This window comes from Podarcis erhardii, assembly GCF_964252035.2.
Source record: "Podarcis erhardii genome assembly, chromosome: 16".
Lineage (NCBI taxonomy): Eukaryota > Metazoa > Chordata > Lepidosauria > Squamata > Lacertidae > Podarcis > Podarcis erhardii.
Genome location: NC_138514.1, coordinates 32,879,062 through 32,901,235, shown reverse-complemented (window position 1 = coordinate 32,901,235; position 22,174 = coordinate 32,879,062). Strand labels below are relative to the sequence as shown.

General features: G+C 46.7%; 1 protein-coding gene across 6 annotated transcripts in view; it reads right to left on the bottom strand.

The window, feature by feature from the left end:
- ACACA (acetyl-CoA carboxylase alpha) overlaps positions 1-22,174 on the bottom strand; it is a 198,250-nt gene that overhangs the window by 60,251 nt on the left and 115,825 nt on the right. For all 6 annotated transcript variants that reach the window (XM_081844038.1, XM_081844035.1, XM_081844037.1 and 3 more), the window contains 4 exons: positions 11,384-11,653; positions 10,447-10,544; positions 9,925-10,045; positions 8,608-8,718 (listed from right to left, as the gene is read on the bottom strand). In XM_081844038.1, the coding sequence (XP_081700164.1) occupies positions 8,608-8,718; positions 9,925-10,045; positions 10,447-10,544; positions 11,384-11,653 (600 nt within the window). The remainder of the gene's footprint in view (positions 1-8,607; positions 8,719-9,924; positions 10,046-10,446; positions 10,545-11,383; positions 11,654-22,174) is intronic.

Sequence of the window (22,174 nt, the reverse complement as noted above, 5' to 3'; positions counted from 1 at the left end):
CCGTAAGATAGCCTTTGCTGGAAGAACAGCAGCAGTGGTCCATTCAGACAACAACTTTATGGGTCAGTTCCGTCCTTGATCTAGCTGACAGCAAACTCAGACTGGCTGAAGGCTCTATTTCAGGGTTTCCTAAACTTGGGTCTCCAGCTGTTTTTGAGCTACAGTTCACATCATCCGCTGGTCCTGCTAGCTAGGGATGATGGGATTTGTAGTCCAAAAACAGTTGGAGACTCAAGTTGGGGAAACCCTGCTCTATTTAGTTGCGAGCTGGCTGCCAGTGATGATGATGGTTGGAGGAGTTAGGAGGGGAAAGTAGTTCTGAAGAAACGCCTGTTTATTTCTCCTCATAACATGCACTGTTTTGTGAAGTTTACCTCAGTAAACTATTATAAGTTTATTTTCTCTTGGAACTCTTGTTTTATTCCAGCCACTCTGCTAATAGCTTTTGCCAGCCTGGCACCCTCCAGATGTTCTGGACTAAAACTCCCACCAGCTCCAGCCCGTCTGGGTGCTTTTCAATCATAGAATTGTAGAGTGGGAAGGGACCCCTAGGGTCATCTAGTCCAACCCCCTTGCAATGCAGGAATCTCAATTAAAGCATCTGAGACTTAACCTCTGCTTAAAAACCTCCAATGAAGGAGAGCCAAGCTCAGCCGCCGGCCACATTTTTAAGTTACACAAAATGTCCTATCTTGACCCACAGATCTATTATCAAGGTGTGGCACCGGCCCTGCCATTAGCCTACCCCGTGTGACCCAAGCATCCAGACTCAACCTCTTGCAAGAGGCAAAGAGAACCGGATAACCTTGGGAAGCTTCGACACAAGTCCTGGGCGGGGAGAGGGGGGTTGAGAGAGAGAATACGTTGGTCCTGGTGGAGTGTCAGTTTCCTTTTGACATTCCTGTGCCCCTTTCCTTTCCAATTAGCATTCTCCAAGGCACTGCGTCCCACCCGCTTCCCTTCTAATACTCGTGCCGTGCCACTCCAGGAAAGATTCATATCGCGCAATAATAATTACAATGCTCCTTTGAATGGGAGGGATGGGACTTGCTGCTCTGGCTCTAATGCCATCGCTCCCCGCACCCCGCCGCCACCCCAGTGATTACTTTGATCTCGTTTGCCAGGAGAAGAGACATCGGGAGCAGATCCTGCAACCCACTTGACGCAAGCCTTGGCACGAACCACCGGTGCAAAGCCAGAACTAAATCATGGAGGGTCCTTGCAGAAAAGTCAAGAGACTTTGCAGGGGTATTCCAAGCACAGAAGGCAGCAATGTGCCGAATTCCTCAGAAAACCCTTTAAAGGCCTGAAGAACTTAGGCTGTCTCCTTCCCCACAGGCCCTTTCAGATCAGCAGAGGGGAGGCCCTCCTGGTAATTTCATCTTCCTTAACCTGTGGTAGCCCACAAGATGTGGGCTGGTGCCTTTTTTGTCATGTAATGAAGCACACAGCTTTACTTTCCCCTTTGACACCTGAGATATATATATGTTTTAGGACCCACTATATTCTTTTGACTTAAATTTGTTTTAAAGGACTTTAAAGTTGTGTTTGGGGGATTGCTGCAACTTGCCCTTGGACCTCATGGTGAATGGTGGTCCATAAATTGAATAATTAATAAGGATGGGAATAATTTTTAAAAGCCTGTTCTTATGTTCCAACGATCTGAGCGGTGTTGGCAAAACAACTTTTGTAAAATGGGTACTCTGCATGTTTTTGGTGGAGGGATTTAAAGCTGTATTTCGTTCTTTAGCAAGATATTTTATCTGCTTAATAAAAAAAAATGTATGGGCAGTTTACATAAAACCGTATCAAATATTCATTTAAAAAAGGAATAAAAGCAGACTTTAAAAACAGTAGATGTAATCATCAAATATAGATAAAACCAACATATTCTTTTTTTAAAAAAAATGAATGTGCATAATAAAATTAAACGCCGGGGAAGGCTTGCCTAAACAAAAAAAGTTTTTAACAGGCATCAAAAACAGTACAGCGAAAGTGCTTACTCAGTATCAAGGGGCAGGGAGTTCCAGTGAACAGGTGCTTGCCACACTAAAAAGACTGATTTCTCATGAGTGCAGAACAAACATGATGTGGCATTTACGTTTCAAAAATTAACCAGCAGAGATTACTTGCTTCTTTGCATTCTACCTCCAGCAAAAATGGAACCAAGTGAAACCTGCACGCTTGTGAATTCCAACAGCACGACAGAAAGGCGCCAGATCTCACTCTGACCAGCATTGTGTTAAACCAAATGATGTGTGCTATGTGTTATGCCTAAATTGGGAGGGTTGCAAGGGAGATTTGGTCAGAAAGTTGCCGGGGTGGGGGTGGGGGGTGGGTTTAAATAAATTTTAAAAATACGAAAAGCCTCTGCCTCAGCAAAAGTTTCCATTAAAATTTTAGACAAACCATCTCCGCCTCCTTCTCCCCCTCCTTCCCTTGCCCGTTCTCACTGCCTGTCCCCCCCCCGCCCCCCACTTCCCACATTCTGCCTGGGGGCACCATGCTATTTCTATGCAAATAACAACCTCGTGGTTTAGATCTTATTATATCCACCGGAGCTGCAGTGACGCGACCCGAGACTTGTGCGAGAGAGGTAGGCAGAGGAGAGAGAGGGGGAGAGAGACAAGATAGAGTGGATGTTCAGCGAAGTGTGAAAAAATATTGTCAGGAGTGAGCAGCAAGAACACACACACACATACACACACACAAACTATTGCTGGGATAACGTGTTTATTTCAGAGCCTCTCCTTCTCTCTCTCTCTCTCTTTCTCTCTCTCCTCATGTGCACACCGTCATCTTTTAAAATTCATTGGGCATCAGGCGATCATGCGCCATCCATCTGCCATCACTGTTCCATTTGCATTTCATGCCTCCTGGCTTTTGATGTGCTGATACTTTGATGCAGTTGGGAGACGAGCATTATCATTATTTCAATTTTCAGCCGGGAGGGGCTGGGTGGGAGAGAGAGGGATGAGGGTCAACAGGCTTGATGCGGTGCACCCACAGAGACAACACAGAGAGAGGGGAAGAGAAGCTCGTGAGACACAGACAGGCCTGGTTAGACTGCTCCATGAGCCCTACGGATGCTCAATGGGAAAGACAAAGGGTGGGGTGGAGGTTACGAGTCACGCTGTCCGGGGATCCCAATACCACCCGGCTTGGCAACCTTTATATGAGGGCTAGGGAAAACGGTCTCCCTCCAGATGTTGCTGGACTACAGCTCCCATCATCCCCAGCTGTGCTGATGGGAGATCCACACCATCCATTTAGTGCGCATTCAGTGTACATTTGAAAAGCCATTGCTTCCCACTCAAAACCCTGGGATGTGTAGTTTTTTAGGAATGCTAAGGATTATAGCTCTGTGAAGGGGAACTACAGTTCGGGGTGGGGGGGGTCATGCACGTTGAATGTGCTTTAAATGTATGCTGTGGATCTGCCCCCCCCCCAAGTCCAACAAGACCTGTAGGTTCTCTACCTAGTTAATAGGAACGAATGAAGCAGCAAGGCATGGCTAAAACGGACGGATTGTGTGCCATTTTAATGTCCTATACAGATCTTTGTGCTTCTTCCAAGTCCACTGTTCTCCCCTCTTCCAGCTCACATTAACTCCGTATCTCATGACCTTCAATTTCCACTCCCAATCTTACTCTTCAACTTGGAAATTCAAATTTGGAGCACAGAAGATTATCACGTAAAACTGTGATCCTGCATTGCCAGTGTAGCACAGTGGTTAGAGTGTGGCACCAGGACCTGGTAGACCAGGATTCAAATCCCTGCTCAGTCATGAAACTCACTGGAAGGGAGCCATGTTTGCCACTATCTTGTGCTGTTATTCTTGGAGAACAGGTGGAATATAAATGTAAAAATAATCTCCTATATATTTTGGAAAGTGGTCCAGTCTACTTGTTCTCTGTGTGTCCGGATGCTCCTCAATATATCATCACCAAATTCAACAGGAGGATTCCTGAGGTGTGGGTGGTGGTCTTTGTCAATGATGGATACTGATCACCATTCTGATTCAAGATGGTGGCCTGAAACATGACTTCTGTGTAACTTCATCCACTTTTTGGTATAGGTTCAGAAGCCTCTCCAGATATCGCTGCCAAACTTGGAGCAAGGGTGCCCAAAGTGGGGCAGCAGACTTCATCCCAATTTGGACACGGGCGCCATTTTGAATAAAAATGGCGGACCAAAACGTCACCTTGGCGTGACTTTGGTTTCTAAAAAAACCTGGGCAACACCAGACACTCCCCACTAAACAAATGAATGTGTGTATTCAGAGGAGGCTTCTTGGCCTTGCCTGATTCTGTGTGGGGACTCTATTGAGTTGAGATGCTCCAAAGATGGAGAGTCCAATGGCATTCAGAGGGCCCTCACTGGTGCCAATGGGAAACTCCCTAGTTCAGCTGATCCCAGCTGCATCTTTCCCTGCCTCATACCTGATGTATGATGCCAAGTGTTGGACGGGAGGGCATACTTTGGGTGAAACGACATCTAGGGCCAAATTAGATCCACGGACCAAAGGTTCCCCACCAATGAAATGCAGCAAGGGAAACTGAAAAAAAGAAGATTTGCTATAACACACAAACACACACACACACACACACACACACACGTACAGATTAGGGACCTTCCACCCAACATTAAAAAATAATAATAAGATAAAGCAAGCCAAACTTTAAGATTGGAAAAATGAGAAATTGAGAGAAACTGACCTATTTGCCTGTCCCTCACTGTTACTTGGTGAGGGAGGCCCTCTTTACTCTTCTGCCTCAGGCAGCAAAATGTTTTGAGACTGTGCCCTGGATAACCATAGCCAATTTTTTCACCACCATCACTTCGACGCCCCGTGTCTCTGACACCATCTCTGTGGCTGCATGCAATTACATTATGGGGCTATTTATTTTCTTTGCATTGCAGAGGACGGCTTAAAACAATTCAAAATTGCAATCATATGTAATTAAACCTACATTGATACATGGAGGAGAGAGAATATTGTGGTGAGGGAGGACCACCTCAGATTATGGTCATCCATGGGGGGCGGGGTTTGAACCATAATTCCTAGATTCCTAGCCTTCCTTTTTTAAAACAAACAAACAAACCTTCCCAGCATTTGCAGAACCTATGAGGCAAAATGTACAGACATAATTCTTCTTGTTGTTGTTTTTTTTACTGAAAAACTATCCTGCAGCCCCTTTCAGTACAGCCCATACCTCAGGCTACAGCCACTTCAGGTTGCATTTTTGCGGGTTACTGACCACCGAAACCTGGAAGTACTGGAACGGGTTACTTCCGGGTTTCGGCGGTCGTGCATGCGCAGAAATGCTAAATCGTGCTTTGCGCATGCGCAAAAGCGCCAAATCACAACCCGCGCATGCGCAGACATGGGTTGCGAATGTGCATCCTGCACAGATCACGTTCGCAACCCAAGCATCCACGATATTCCACTTGTCCCCTGAAAAATAATGTCCTGACTCTCTTGCGATATTCCCTGGGTCTGCTGCCCAAAATCCTTTAACTGGTGCTGCTAAGGCTCACACCTGGGTCCTGACACACGCAACTGGCCCGATGCCAAGCAACGCTCTCCAATACCCCACCCCAATTACCTAAGTGGCAAGCATGCTTGCTTGTGTGTGTGTGCGTAAGACTGTGCTGATGTTCCAAAAGCCACAATTTTTCAAGTGCTCAGGTTAGTTGTTTGCAAGAGGGCTGAAGAACAGGCCTCCCAATGCACCTCGGACACCACGACAGTAATGGCAGCAGCTGCCAGCCTGCATGCCACCACTAGGCTGCAAATCTCTGGGATTAGATTGCTGCCCAAGGGGGGGGGGAATAAAAAAGTGACATCTCTTCCTCGACCCCCCCTGCCACCACCGCTTTCTCTCTCCCTCTCCCTCCCTGTGTCCGTAACTCAAGGGCAAATTGTTTCTCTCTTCTGCACACAAGAAGCAACCTCTCAAGCATAAATCTCAAACAGCTGCTGCCTGGGTGGTGCGGGTGATTTAAGAGCCTCGGCCTTTGACTCCTGCTTCCAACCCTGTTTAAAATCTAAAGTGGGATGGGTTTGGGGTTGGGGCAATTTGGTCCCCAGAGGACAATTCATTCAGGTGCACACAGCAGGCAGGCCTCGAAAAAGCTGGCCCCTCTCTCCCCCCCCCCCAATCTCCTCTGCTCTTTTGCTTCTTAGGGAAGGGGAGTTATGCTGGAGAAAGAGTAACTGCAGAGCCAGCAGGGAAAGGCACACAGGCCTAAATTAATGCAATCATGGCTTGGGGTTGCGCAACGGCGACATTCACTTGCTAGCTTTGCTCCCATCACTCCTTTACTTTACAGCCAGGCTGGGGGATTTCAGGCTTCAAGGGACAGAAGGGGGTGGGGTGCAAAAACTAGCCTCCTACACAAAGGTAAAATTGACATGTGTCACTCCGCCCACTCTTGCCTCTGGCTCCACCCACCACTAGAATGTGGCCCCTGGAAAGTTGTCTGGAAGGGAATGTGGGCCCCAGGATGAAAAAATGTACCCCGCCCTTACTATAGGGTGGGAAACATTACTGAATTTTGTCTGAGTCAGGGCAGCATAGGAGCCAACTCTTAGGGGCCGAGGTCCCTTTGCCCCCCCATAAAATATTTGAGGGGGTGCCCCCCAGTTGATGGGCTTTGCCATTCAAGTGGTGTATGTCATGTGATGGATGATGCAAGGCAGGGCTTACCTGGGCCCCCCTAATATTTTGTGCACCCCTGCTGGGCAGTATACGGGGTTTCAAGCCCACCTATTTTATCTTCCCAACCTACTCAGCAGGACAGGAAAGACTGAGAGAAGAGTTACTTCATGGCTGAGCATGGATTTGAACCCATGTGTTTTATGTTCTATTCTGATGCTCTAACTTGGATTTTCCCAAGCTGGTGTCCTCCAAGTTCCATCTTCCCTGGCCAGGTTGGCTGGGGCTGACGGGAGTTGTAGTCAAAAACATCTGGAGGGCGCTAGGTTGGGGAAGCCTGCCCTAACCACAACGCCACCTTGCCAGTTATGGTAAAATGAAACCACAGCATTAACAAGCATCTACATAGTGCTTTTCCCAAATGCTAAAGTGCTTTCTGCTAAACACAATGCTCAGTAATCCTTACAAATCTACCCTGTGAGATTAGCATTGTTCTCCCCCATTTTGGAAGCAAGAAAATTGTCTAGCTGAAAGCTTTCTAGTGATTTCATGGCAGAGGTAAGCTTTTACTCCTGAATTCCTTGGCATGTAGCTCACTTTCATCATCATTTTTTGGGAGGAGTTTCAAAAATGTTGATGAAAAGTAGGAGAGAGACAGATTTCGTGAGTCAATGTGCTAAAATGCTCTAAACTAGACTGGCTCGCCAAAAACTAGACAGGATGTTGCTGCTGTGCAAAGGAGGTCAGGCATTTACTCGGGTGATACTGCCACCTTTGGCAGCAAAGTAAACAGGCCAGTGTGAGGTTAATTCTTCAGCCGCCTGCTTCCATGGAAGGTCTGGAGAGTGGGGAAAAAGAGAGAACCGGCCTTTTCACTGGTGGCTCCCCATTTGTGCCATGCTCTCCCCAGTGATGGTTGCCTGGAGCCATTACTATATATCTTCAGGTACCAGGCAAAAACCTTCTTTTTAAACCAAGACTTTGGTTTTTAACAATCTATGACCTTTTACAGTAGGTGGGATGTTTTAATGCTCCAGTGTTAATGTATGTGTGTTAAGGGGGTTTTGTAAGTTGTTTTCTTCTGTAAGTCACAGGAAAAAAGTGACCAATAAATTTAATAAATAATAAGAGTAATTCCTCCAGTGCATGCTAACTGGGAGGAGTGGGAAAGTCCCATGTAGTTGCCTCTGACCTCTAAAGCCAAGGGGTCATCAACCAGTGTGTACCAGCATCCCCCATGGTGCCTATAAAAGGTCTCAGTAAATAGCCCCTCAAAAATCCACAATGCACAACAGCCTATTTGCTCTTCCAGATCAGTTCTTGTTTGCACTGGCTCAGACTCTCCCACAGCAGCCATCATGTAGCTGAAGCCCGTGGGACTTTGCCAAGCTTCCAAATGTGCCCACTAGCAACCCCCTGCCTTAAGCGTAAATTCCCCAAAGTGTCTTAATTACTATTCTTACAAAATACCCTGGATAAGAGTGCAGGATTTAAAGTGGGTTCAGCAACATGCCCACAACAGTCCACAACAGACAATCCTGGAAACAAAACTTTGCTTTTATTTTGTCATAACAGCACTAAAACCTACTGACTCTTTAAAACATTTTTTGTGCTGCTTTATTATAATCATTCTGCATATATAAGACAAAAAACCCCTGCTTGATTCAACCAATGGGAGGCCTCATCCCATTCAGGTGTTGCCCTTCATCGTCAATAGGTAGACAACCCCATTGCTCCCAAGTGGCCTTCAGTGGGCCAAGCCAGACAAGGCTCTCCACTGCAAAGTGGTGGCCTTCCCTACACAACAAACTCAGCCAGGCCCACTAGGCCAAATAAAACAAAGGTACTAGCCAATAAGAGTCCAAAGTACACCAAGCTATGACAAATGATCCCACTGGCGAAACGAAAACTCATATTTGCAAACGAAAGCAAAAGGGAGACTTACTTTGTTGAGGGCTCCAGCTCCGGTTAGGATGAGATGTGAATTTTCCACTTGGATTGTTCTCTGCCCCAACCGGACAAGGTAAGCCCCGATTCCAATTGCCCGACACGTCACCTGAAGACAGAAATTTGTACCTGTTTCAGTTCCACAGGGCTAGACTGTGTCTCTCCACAAGCACTGTTCTTTGTCTGGGTCCTGCCAGTAGCATCCTCTGTAGCTGAGCAATCCTGCTGCACTGGGTGCGATCGGATCATTCAGTTACTCCCAGTGCAGACCAAAAGCAGACCTGTTGATTCACAGAGGAAGGAGGCTGCCCACTGGGTCTCTGCGTGAGCTACTCCTTGCCTCCTTCCTCCACGAGTGGACAATCCTGCTGCATCTCTGCATCGGGAAAACTGGGACCGAAAATGACATCCTCCATTTATACCTCTGCTGTTAAAGCCCTGTGTTTCTGAGAGGACTTTTTGGGAAGGGAGTGGAGGACTACAAATCAGTAGAGCAACTCTGGATTTGAAACCCTATAATCAAGGATGAGCATTCAGAGGACCAGTGGGTGGAAGTGGGTCAACTACAGCTTCTCACAAGGTGCTAGGATAGCCCGTCCACTCCATCCCAGTGCAAAACACACACACAATTTTGCATGAGTTACAGGCTCTGTCTAACCCCGTTACCACCAGCCACTGCAAGTGGCCCCATATAATTCTCCCGTTATCTACTTCCATAGCTTATTCCCCTAGCACAGGGCCAGGCCTGCAGGTAAATGTTAAAGAGCAGTCAAGGTGTGTTTTAAAGGATGGGCATTGCCCAGTCTCTGTTGCTTTTTCCACTGTGGTGCCCTTAGCTTGGGTGGGAGTGAGCCATAAGAATGTAAGAAGGGGCCTGCTGGATCAATCAGGCAAGTAGCCCTGCTAGTCCAGTGTCCTGTTCTCACTAAGCAGACGCCACCTCTGAAAAGCCTGCAAGCAGGACCCACAGGCGACAGTGCTCTCCCCACCTGTGATTCCCAGCAACTCGTACTCAAGAGGAGGGAATTATTCAGAGGTACTTAGAGAGTGGAAGAGCGAATTCAACAGCTTACTTTGCACCCTGTGAAGAAGCACTTGTTTTTTTGTCTGTCCTGAATCTTCCAACATTCAAGCTTCTAGTTCTAGTAACTATAAGAAATGGAGTCATTTGAGCAGTGCCATCGTTAAATGACCCTAGGATACTAAATGACTGGCCCAGAAGCAGCCCAGCCTTTCCACAATCTCTCTACATCACTGCAGGCCTTTTTTTGCCATCCCCAAAACACACCAACAAACACACACAACTGTGGATTACCAGGCTGATAGTGATAATATCTTCATACGCCAGTGATGATTCTCCAGCAATCATGCCAGATCCCCGCAAGTTCTCAGTTCCAAGTCCTTCTTCCTTCCCAATGATATCTGTAATTTTATACCTGATAGGGTCAACCCCAAAGAGAGAGAGGGAGAGAGGGAGAGAGGGAAAGAAAGAAAGATACACCTTTATAAAATGTCAGGGCTCTTGGAGACAAACACTTCCCAGAAAAATCCCCAGTATCTCGAAACCCTAGAAGCTGCTGCCAGTCAGTGTAGACAATACTGGGCTAGATTTACCAACACACTGACTCGGTGTAAGGCAGCTTCCTACGTTCATTAAACTGGGGAAATCCTCTTTTTCTCACAGTGTAAACATAACAGCAACCATCCCCCCAAGCTTGTCAATGCCATACACCTGGCATGCAAAAATGTGGTATGATAAAATGAAGATGTAACGCAAAACAGATTAAAATAAAACCCAGTGTCCATGCTTTAGGAAATAACGAGCACACACAGTTACCTAGATTCTCCTTCGTCCTCCACATGCTCACAATGCACTGAGTTCAAAGCACTGACTCTCTTATAATCCTGGGGAGTTAGGTAGAGATACTTGAATCCCTGTTTGGGCAGAAGAGAGAAAAGGAGAACAAATGAAAACCCCACCAGAGAAGTTCCTTCGTTCTTACACCAAACCCACATTAGTCCAAAACAACGAAAGAGCACAACATTTTGCAAAGTAAATATGTAAATATAAAAGTAGCAGGATACATATTTGTACGTGTTAGGTGATAGTGTCCTTTATCAAAGTTGGCCCTTCATACCCCAAACCCTGCTCCCCTTTTTTCCTAACACTGCCCCAAATTCCATTTTATCCTCACCGCAAGCTTGTAGGCAAGAGTGCAGTTAGGGAATTTTGTTAACAATGATTTTATGGGGTGTTGGGGCTCCTCTTGAGAAGGCAGCATGTGCTGCTTCAAAATGTGGTTAGCCAGCCCTACTGCACTTTGAATCACAGAACTGCAGAATGGGAAGGGACCCCAAGGGTCATCTAGTCAAACCCCATGCAACGCAGGAGGAATATGCAGGTGACCCATACGGGGGGACCAAACCCACGACCTTGGCATTTTTCAGCACCATGCTCTCGCCACCTGAACTAACTGCCAAACTTCTGCCCTGAAGTCCTACCTTGTCGGTAACGTTGCCTTCTGTGGAAGGTTAGGCTACCACTGCTTTTGACCCAAGGTCACCCAGTGACCAGGTTTGGGATTTAAACCTTGGTCTGAATCCGAATCTGCTACTCCAACCACTACACCATACTGGCTTCCTCGGTGCATCAGACACAATTTTCAAAAGCTGCACTCTTTAATTCAAACCTCTTTTCCTCCCACGTAATGGGAGCCTCTACCAACATGGTAGAGGCGCTACACACACAGTTCTGGCATGACCAGAGCCCTTACTTTGTACGGGTCGGCAGGGTCTTCCCAGGCGACGTGGAACATGTGGCGGATCTCCTCGGCCAATCCGATCCTGGCGCCACTGTTGGCTGCCACGTAGATCCGGGGGATGCCCAGCTGCCGAGCCAGTTCCGATGCCCGAAGGAAGAGCAGGTCTTCTTGGGGTCCAAAGGACCCGATCCGGTAGGTGATGTCATTGCTAATGACGATGATGTCCCTCCCATCTGGATACTCGGGGCTCTTGAGAGTCATTCGCCAGGCCACCATGCCAATCTGCAATCGAGAGAGGCTATTAGTATATATTTTTTTTAACTCTTCATCACCATCATGACTTATCATGAACATAGGAAGCTGCCTTATCCAGAGTCCACCTAGCTCAGCACCATCAACACTTGACCAGCAGCAACTCTTGAGGCTTTCAGGCAGGTAGTCTCTGCTAACCTTACTGGAGATGCTGGTGAGTGAACCTGGAGCCTCCTGCCTGCTCTACTGCTGAACTGTGACTCTTCGTGAGCCATTGGTATATTTCTACCCTGCCCTGCAACACTCCCATTTTATTCTCAGAAGAGCCCTGTGCAAAGCCAGGCTTCTGGGACAAAGTCACCCAGACAAGTTCAAGTTCAATCTTTATTACAGTCAAATACCAGACAAGAGAAATAACAATAACAACACATATAACTACATCAGCACCGAGGGGCAGAAGCAATACACAAAACCCAAAATTCCATATGTATGTTAGTTATTTACATTGAAAGTAACACCCTAGCAGCTGAAGTGTGTGATACCCAGGCAGTGTCTTTCTTGGCCAAGTGGGTATTTGAACCTGGGATTTTCCAGTCCTGGACTGAACCACGACCTTCCACCCCTTCTTCCCCCAGGAAAGACCAGCCTGCTTAAGAGGCGATCTTCTCCTAATGGGGCTTATTCCCAGGAAAGCAGGCAGAGCGTTGCAACCTAAAGTTCTAATCCAAAGCACACTTAAGTCAAGTCAGTCCAATGGAACTGGGTAGGAACAAAGGAAGCGTCCTCATGCTGTGTCAGACCATTGGGTCCACCTAGTTCAGGGTGGTCTACATGGATTGGAAGGGGGTTCAGAACGAAGACATCCCTAGCCCAACCTGTCCAGGCCAGGGATTGAACCTGCCTGCAGAGAAGACACTCTTCCACAAAGCTACGGTCCTTCCACAAGTGGATGTTTTTAGGATTGCTCTTATGGGGGGTAGGTGGTTCCCAGTGAGGTCTCAGTTTGAAAGAACACTGCTTCTAGAGGAAGTCACCACATCACACCCAGACTATGCTTAGATTAGGTGCGGGTTGCATTTTTCAGACTAAGGGCCACATTCCATCACAGGCAACCTCCTGGGGGCCGCATGCCAGCGCTGGGTGGAGCCAGATGGAAAAGTGGGCGGAGCAACAGACATGACTCTTGTGGGTGTGTGTACAGCAGACTACCCTGCACTGATGCAGATGGCAGAAGCTTTTACGTGCACACGTTTCTCTACCCAGGCAGGCATGATCACAGCCTGCTGGCACTTTCCAGCCAGGAAACGGCACTTGAGCGGGACGTGGAACAGAGCCTGTGGGTAGCAGGCATGGACACGGAAAGGGGTATGGCCTGGGAAGAGTCCCGAAGGACAGGAAAGAGAAACCTGGAGCACCGCATTCGGCTCCTGGGCCTGCCTTAGTTGTTAAACAGATGAATGGAAGAAGAAGAGTAGGAGCAGCAGCAGGAGAGTTAGGGCTGGCCTCTCTGGAGGAGGCCCCAGTCCGGTCTGTAGCAAACTTCCGTTCCGGCTGCAAATATAAGGCACGGTTGCACACGGCTGTTTATTGAGGATTCTGTGCCCCCACAGCGTCCATGCGGGGGGGCATCCTCATCAAAATGCTGTCCCGTGTCATTTAATCCAGATGTGATGTTTTGGTCCAGTGGGGGTGGGGGGCGGGAACGGAATCCAATAAATAAATAAATAAAATGCAGAAATGGTAAATATGGATTAAACGGGGATGGGGTAATGGGGCAGGAACACAGGGTGGCATTCTGGCGAGGGCAATGTTGTATGAATGTTGCAAAAAGCTTGCGCACACCGGCAGCACTGAGTCCACAATGGAAGTGCCACGTGGAAGTGCCCTTAGGGAGGGGAAAAGGATGCCTGTGTTTCCTCGGATCGGCTCTTGGTCTCTGCCTCCGTGTTGCAAAAAGGGGGAAGCGGGAGGGAGGGGAGGCAGAGGGAGAGCATTTCTTTCTCACTCGAAGATGCAAAGAGTCTAATTTAACTGTTTTTTTGTGTTGGCGAAATGATGTGTGCCACAGGATTTCCATAAGAAGTGGAACCATTATTCTCCTGTAGAAACCCATTTGGCCTGAAAGGTATCACTGGACGGGATGGGAAAAATCAAACCCAATGAATTATTCACGACCTCCGATCAGAAGCAATCATTATTTCTCATGTTCCAAACTGTGATTAGGGTTCTGTGCTGGGATGTCATTTGCCTCCCTAGGTAACAACAGCAGCACGGAATTGCATGTGCAAGGGAGAAGCAGAGAGAGATACATAATACACAGCCTGTATTATGGAGGGGGGGGGGTGTGTGATTTTTCGCACATGTACCCTCTCTCTCGCACACAGATGTATGGGTGAGTGGGTTTGGGGTGGGCACACAAACACATACATATCACAGATTAAAGGTGACTTATCAGGCACTTAAAATAATATAATGAAGGCTGCAACCTTATGTACAATTGAAGCACATGGAAGTCACGCCTAACACCTTTGCATCGTACACAAAGTTTAGTGCATTGGGGTGAGGGACACCCCAATGAGGCATCCCAAATGAATACAATTTAAAATACATATATACTATGCTTCCGTCTCACTTTTCCTCCAGGATGCTCCTAAGAAGAGACAGAACAGACGGAAGGTAGAGAAGGTTCATAATTCCTGCCCCCATCAATAGCCAACCAAATGCACCCAGGAAGTCTACAACCAAGACATGAAGAACAATAGTCTGCTCCCGCTGTGACAACTGGCATTACTACACGCTTGACCTAGAAGTTCCACCAAGCTACTGTGGCCAACAGCCATTGACTGACATATCCTCTATGAATTGGTCTACTTGTGGTTTTGTTAGGCCATAGGCTCACAGAGGCTGAAATGGGACTCCCATGAAGACTAGATCGAAACCTACCAGGTGATGTTTGGGACTCCAATCAGCCCCAGGCTATCCCTGTATCTAGAAGTATCATGTAGCCAGGATGATGGGAGTTGTAGTCCACCGGGAGGACACCAGGTTGGGGGAGGGCTGCTTCAGAACCTCATTCTGCCAAAGGCCACGTTACTTGCTTGTGGTCCCACCAGACGGATGACCAGCTCCCTCCATAGACAGTGGAACCTCAGCATTGGGAGCAGCCATTCTTGATCTGACCAAAAGGCCCATCCAGTCCGGCATCTTGTTTCCACAATGGCAGCTGCCCCCCAGCGAACCCATGAGCAGAACATGAAGGCTACAGCCTTCTCAACAACTGGTTCTCAGAGATATATCATAGCCACCACGGTTAGCAGCCATGGACAGAGTGCTCAGACAAGAACCCAACGCTGTAATGCAGACATCTAACACACAACACTGCAACTCAGACATCAAAACATGGTTAAAGGATTTAAGTATAGTATTTAGACAAGCCACTGTCTGCAATTCCTGCAGGTCAGAAACAGAAACCATATTGCCGCAGACGTGGACAGTACGGTTTCTGCTAACCATGGTGGGGTGTCTGAACAGACAAACTTTCGCTATAGCTGTTTCTCCATTAATAACCTCCGTTAATTTGTATACTCTGCTTGCAAAGCTGTCTAAGCTCATGGCTGTCACCACACTTTAAGGCTGTAGGGTTCCATAGCTCCTTCTGACAGCGAACTCCTGCATCTGTGACAATAGGATGTTGAGAAACCAAGAGGTGGAGAAGGTGGAGGAGGAAGTTCTAAAGTTTGCAAGAATGCTATATTAATAAAGACCCTGATGTTGGGAAAGATTGAGGGCACAAGGAGAAGGGGACAGCAGAGGACAAGATGGTTGGACAGTATTCTCAAAGCTACCAGCATGAGATTGACCAAACTGCGAGAGGCAGTGGAAGACAGGAGTGCCTGGCGTGCTCTGGTCCATGGGGTCACGAAGAGTCGGACACGACTAAACGACTAAACACAACAACAACAACCCCCACAAAAAATACTCCCCTCCAAAGAACCCAACAAGGGCTGAGCATGCTCAGTGTCCTCTAACACACAGCTATGGGATGCTGAGTGTAAGTTGGAAAAGAAATTGGAGGTAGGCAGACATAACGGCCTTCTTGAGTCTCTTGGAGTTTATGAAATTTCCAGGAGTGGATGGATGGACATTTGACACCCTGAATGATTGTGGTTGCAGGTGCACATTGGGGTATACTGCCGTTTTTGTTGTGGTGGCGGTTGCAGGTCCAACTTGCAAATGAAATCATGGTTTCAGAGCATCACATGCCCATTGTCCCTACGTGCTCCTTCACACACCTCAGCTGCCCAGCTTGCTTTGCTCTGACACGCCTTGCCTTGTGTTCCCAAGACCATTCAATCCCAGAGGCCCATTCGTAGAGGCACCCAAACATCAAGCACCTGTCACCATTGTGCACAACTCTTCCTATACAAGCCTTCACCTATTTCTGTCTAGTAAAGACACTTTAATGGCAAGGTGTGCCGGGGAAGAAGATGGTTCAGAAAATGTCTAATTAGAGGATTTCTCTCTTCCTGTCCGCCCCCCCCCCCAAATGTCTCAACCCAAGGCTGCCTTAATGGAAGAATTCTGACACCTAGTGGCAAGTGGGTAAAATATCAGCAGGCTCAAAGGTGTGTGTGTTTTAAGGGGCGTCTGCAGCAAAGGCTTGCTGTCATTTGCAACGCTCAGGAGGACAAGGAAAATCCTTCAGGAGGGGGGAATCCACTCATCAAGAAACACATCCTCTTCCTACATTATCAGGAGCTACTTGTTCTGTATCAAGATTGTCCCACGCAGGGGCAAACCAGCAAATCACACCTGCACTCCCCATAAAAGATTGCCTGGGAAAAGGTTAATACGAGAGATATCGACCAATTCAAGATTGTTTGTTGTTGTTGCTGATTAATCATCTGGCTTTGAAATCAATTCATCACATTTAAACTAGCAAGGTACGGCATTCGAGAGGACTTGCTGCGGATATATCCTGTATGTACTATTAAACACGAACTTGCTCTCTTATCACAAACTCATCAATTATTTATTTACCCCAAAATTGCACCAGATAGGCAAGAATAGGAGCATTTGGGGAACTCCTCCGAAACAGCCCAATGAGGACTGAGAATACTCGGTGGCATGGACTGTTGAGTGGGAGAGGAGTGAAAATGTCCCTGTACCACCAAAAGAGTGGCAGGTGGGCAGCAAAGAGAGGGGCTCCTTAGTTGTGACCCTTAAAGTGTGAGGAACATTCTCCCAAGGGAGGCCTGCCTGTCTCTCTTGCTTCTTATATTTGGAGCAGCAAAAACATTTTTGTTTACAAGGGCCATTTTTGTTTCACCGTTTGCTTTTGTAAGCTGAACATCCAAACAAGAACGAGCCATGATGAGCCCCAAAGCTACAAAATTTGGGGGAACTCTGGCTTGTTTACACTATGATTTCATGAGAACAAGCACGGATCAGAAACTATGGTTTCAGTTCATGGGTTGTTCACTCTAGCCACATCTTAAACAAATGAACAACTTGTCAAATTGGGACATCGTGGATAACTGGTGAATTTAAAACCAGCATTGGAATCTTTCTGGCCTACTTCCCACAGGTGGAAAAGAGAAGGCAGAAGTACATACGTTCACAGCTTGCTTCAGCTAATTCTTGTAGTGCAAGGATAAGGCCTTGCAGATGTTTCTGGACTATGACTCCCAACACCCCTGAGTCCTGCTTGGCCGAGGCTGATTATCATCTCTTAATTCATGGGTCACCTTTTAAATGCGTATCAAATTGGTTGACAAACGTATTATAAAAACAACACGGAAAATAACATCCAGTAAATTTAAAAGCAATTCAAAGTAAACACCCACGGCAGAGATCCATTCCTCCAAGTGGGAACGCTTGCTGGAACATAAATGCCTTCAATTGTTTCTGGAAAGTGAAGATAGTGGACGCCTGTTGCATTCACAGGGCAGAAGAAGTCGCAGTAAAAGCTCTGCTTTGAGCCACTGTGGAGCAGGTGTCTGATATTTGGGGGACGCGCAGGAGAAACTCCACTACAGAGCGCAGGGATTTATGGCTGGGGCAAGGTGATCTCTCATGTAAACTGGTCCTGAGTGATAGAGGGCTAGAGCATGGGTAGGCAAACTAAGGCCCGGGGGCCGGATCCGGCCAAATCGCCTTATCAATCCGGCCCACAAATTGGTGTGTTTTTACGTGAGTAGAATGTGTGCTTTTATTTAAAATGCATCTCTGGGTTATTTGTGGGGCATAGGAATTTGTTCATTTTTGGAATTTGTGCATCTCTGGGTATTTGTGGGGCATAGGAATTTGTTCATTTTTGGAATTTGTGCATCTCTGGGTTATTTGTGGGGCATAGGAATTTGTTCATTATTTTTTTCAAAATATAGTCCGGCCCCCCACAAGGTCTGAGGGACAGTGGACCGGCCCCCTGCTGAAAAAGTCTGCTGATCTCTGGGCTACAGCGATAGAGGTTGGTGCCAAAACCTTGATCTTGTCCTGTTTGGGTAATGAGAGATGGTGTCTGGGGAGCCACAGATTCCCCACGCCTGCTGTGAATAAATAAATAGCTATCGGAGGAGAAAGCTGTCCAGGGGTGGCGACAAAACCGCTTCAAAAGTAGTTTGAGATGGTCACGTCCAAGCGCAGCCCCTTCACCTGTCAGGTTTCATTTGTCCTTCAGATTACTGACGGCCCAAATGTCTCCCCTCCTCTCCCCCAAACGGATTAGCAACTCATGCTTGGAGAATTCAAGCTATTGTCGTGCAACACACACCCCATACACCCCTCCGCCCCGCAAGGCTTTTGGGTAACACAATTGGATACGAAGGACTCAAAACAGAAAAGAAAAACTCATTCCCAGCGGTAGCTAATCCCACCAGGAAACAGCTTCACTGACAACCATTTGCAAAGTTCCCTAAGTGACAGTCGCAGAACAGAAAGGTCGTACTCTGGGAATAAGAAGAAAACTTTCCACAGCTCTCCCTTAGTGCTCTGAAAATAAACTGCAGAGATATATTCTCAGACAGGATAGAACTTGAATCCAAACCAGGTTTGAATTAACACTCACTATTGCTTTGGAGACACATATATTCTCTTGATTCAAGAAACCCACAACACACTGTTCTCTCACATTGCTGGTTTTTCTTGAGTTTTAAAAGTTGAGATTTCTATGCTCTCTGTAAAGCCATGGCAGTCATTTCCCAGACTTGGTTGGACTCTGAGCGGTTTGGATGAGAACACGCTTAGAACACAATGTATGGTTCTGGTTGTTTTACCCCAAAAAAGGATACTGTAAACCTGGAAAGGCTTTCCAAAAAAGAGCAGCCAAAATGATCAAGGGGTTGGAGCAACTCCCCTAATGAGGAAAGGCAAGAACTTTGCGGGTTTCCTCATTTCAAGAAAAGGCTTTCATATTACTAGAACTCTGGGCCATTCAACAAAGATGAATGTTGGAAGATTCAGGACAGAGCGCATAAACTATGGAATTTGCTTCTTCTACAAGAGGTAGGGGTGGCCCACAACTTGGTTTATTTTTATTTATTTCATGCTATTTTTACGCCTCTTGACTATAAAACAAAACAAAACCTCAAAGCGGTTTACAAAGAGATAAAACGGTAAAATCAAGAAAATTCCACAGCCCTAGTTTTAAGCATACAAAAAGTTAAAATACTAAAAAAAAATCACCTCAACTTTCTAAGCATCTGGGTAGGCTGGTCCAAACAGGAATGTTTCTAGCAGGCACCGAAAAGAGTACAGCGAAGCCGCCTGCTTGGTCTCAATAGGCAGGGAGTTCCAAAGTGTTGCCACAGCAAACAACCGAGTTCTTATAAATGTGGAACAGGCATTATGTGGTAGTGCCAATTCCACTGATCGAAGCAGATCAAGTGGGCACGTGTGAAGTAAGTTGATCTCATAGGTAAATTGGTCCCAAGGGCTTTATATGTGAATAGCAACACCTTGAACCTGGCCCAGTAGCAAACTGGCAAGACGGTGCGTATGTCTGCTCGCAGGGGTTCTATGCTGTCAGCAATTGTGCTGCAGCATTCTGCACTAACCGCAGCTTCTGAATAAAGCACAATGCAAGGCCCGCAAAAAGCACATTGCAGTAATCCGGTCTTGAAGCAACCAACACATAAACTACCGTGGGGAGGCTTTCCTGGTCCAGCCATAGCTTTCAAACTAGCTGCAGTTGGTAAAAGGCACTTCTAACCATGGAGGCTACCCGAGAGCTGGCTCCAGAAGCACCCCCAAATTATTAAAAGAAGAGTAGACAGATTCATGGAGGGTAATGCTAAACACTGGCTATTGGTCATGATGTGACCAATGTCCTACCTCCACTGTCGGAGACAGTGTGAAGGCTGGGAAAGTGGGGAAGAGTGCTGCTGGACTCAGGTTCTGCTTATGGGCTTCCTATTGGCATCTGGTTGGTCACTGAGGGAACAGGATGCTAAACTAGACGGGCCACTGGCCTGATCCAACAGGCTCCTCTTAGGTTCTCAATCCCAATTCATCTGGTCACTTTTGAGAACAGAGTGCTGGACCAGCTTCACCTGCTACCTGGTCCTTTCACCTGCAGATGCTTGTGACTGAACCTGGGGCCTCCTGAATGCTAAGCATCGCCTCTGCCCACTAAGCTCTGGTCTCTTCTTCAGCTCTTATTTCAACATCTCAAAACCTACAATGAGGTTTTCATTATATGGCAATTAAACTGAAGATCTGACCAATGAAATCATGGACCTGTCCGTCAACACACACACAAAACACTAAGCCAGAGATTCTTTAACCAAGTGACACCTGATCGAAGCTTTGGTAATTGGTATATTGACGTTCCAATAATACTTAAATCAATGGAAATTGATTAATTGATCAGGTTGATAGGCTGCAGAGCAGGTGATTAATCAACCAAAAAGGAGTTACAATCAGTAGGCAACCTTGATTTTTAGTCCTCTGTTCCTGTCCTGCCCTACGGTGTTCCCTGGCAAAATAATTATAAGCAAAATATTTTCATTTGGGACCCCTCCAGACATTATCATGCATTTGTGATGAATTCCATTAATGATGGTATCGGGGAAGTTATATGTGATCCCGCTGCAAAAATTTTGGGGCTGACATGTTGCTTCATTTTCAACCGCTGCATTTCTCATAACTTCCACCTGAAATTCTGCATTTTTTCAAGCTGCAAACATTCCAGGTTGTTTGTCCTACTTTTGCTGCGCTACAGTGCAGGTGTTCCTCCAGGTAGCAATAATGCATTAACATTGAGGAAGCATTGCAGAACAACTAATAAAGCCAATGATGTGTGGATGGGCCAGCATACATCTGCCACTAATGTGCTATTATTGCTTCATATTATTCTCATGTTGCAGAATTCACCATTAAAAAACACCAATTCAAAAGGGCCCCTGAATGCCATTATTTGGCAACAGCAGCTAATTCTGGGTCTTTGATCAAAGGATAAGTAAACACCTTTGATCTCCTCTGAGTGTCAACAATAAACAAAGAAACATAAAGGGCAGGGGAAAACATGGCTTCTGTTACCACCACCAACTGCAAGACCTTCCTGAAATGTTTGCACATATGAAATATGACTGAAGTCTGCCCCCATAATGTAAATAGGATGGTGATTTTTGGGGGGGGGGGAGCAGGGTGAGGATTTCATTCTGCAGTAGTAATAGTGTAACATTTCAGTGGTTTCCTTAAGGATCCTTAAGGGTCAACAAAACATTATGCTAAATCTGTGGCTGCTGCCAAGAATGGCAGACCTGAGTCTAGCTGATTCTTCTCCTTACTTAAAGCTCTGCCCTGTAAGGCTCCATCTGCACTACGCCTTTGAAGCAGTATCAAACCACTTTGAGCAATCACGGCTTCCCTGAAGAATCCTAGGATCAGTAGTAGTTTGTTAAAGGGTGATGAGAGTTTGTCAGGAGAGACCTCATTCCCATTGCAGAGGACTGAACCTGAGACCTTCTGCACACAAAATAGATGCTCCAACACTGATCTCTGGCCCTTTCCCTAAAAATAAAGTAAGCTTCCAGTCCTCTTGGCTGTGAAAAAAGGACCTTGCTTGGAAATATGTGGGAGAGCTCAGTTGGGAGACCGGGAGACTCTCAATTCCAGGGTTGTGGGTTTGAGCGCCACTTTGGGCAAAAGATTCCTGCATTGCAGGGGGTTGGCTGACCCTCGAGGACCCTTCTAGGTGTACAATTCTATGGTTCTAAGATGCTGGGGACTGAACCTGGGATGCTCTACCCACTGAGCCTTCTCCCCTAACGTGACATTCCACAAACTTTTGCGGGTACTTTGGAAAAGGAGAAAGAAGCTTCCGTCCAAGGCACACAGAAAGTCTTTCAGGGGTGAGAGAAAGAGAGAGAGAGAGAGAGAGAGAGAGAGAGAGAGAGAGAGAGAGAGAGAGAGAAGTGTGTGCTTGTAACAGAGACAGAGCGCACGAGCTTGAACGGTTGGGCTTTGGGTACAGGGTCCCATATAATAAGACTATTTGTATTCATACTGGCAGAGTAAACAGTACATGTTCATGCCCAGGCAGCCTCTGCG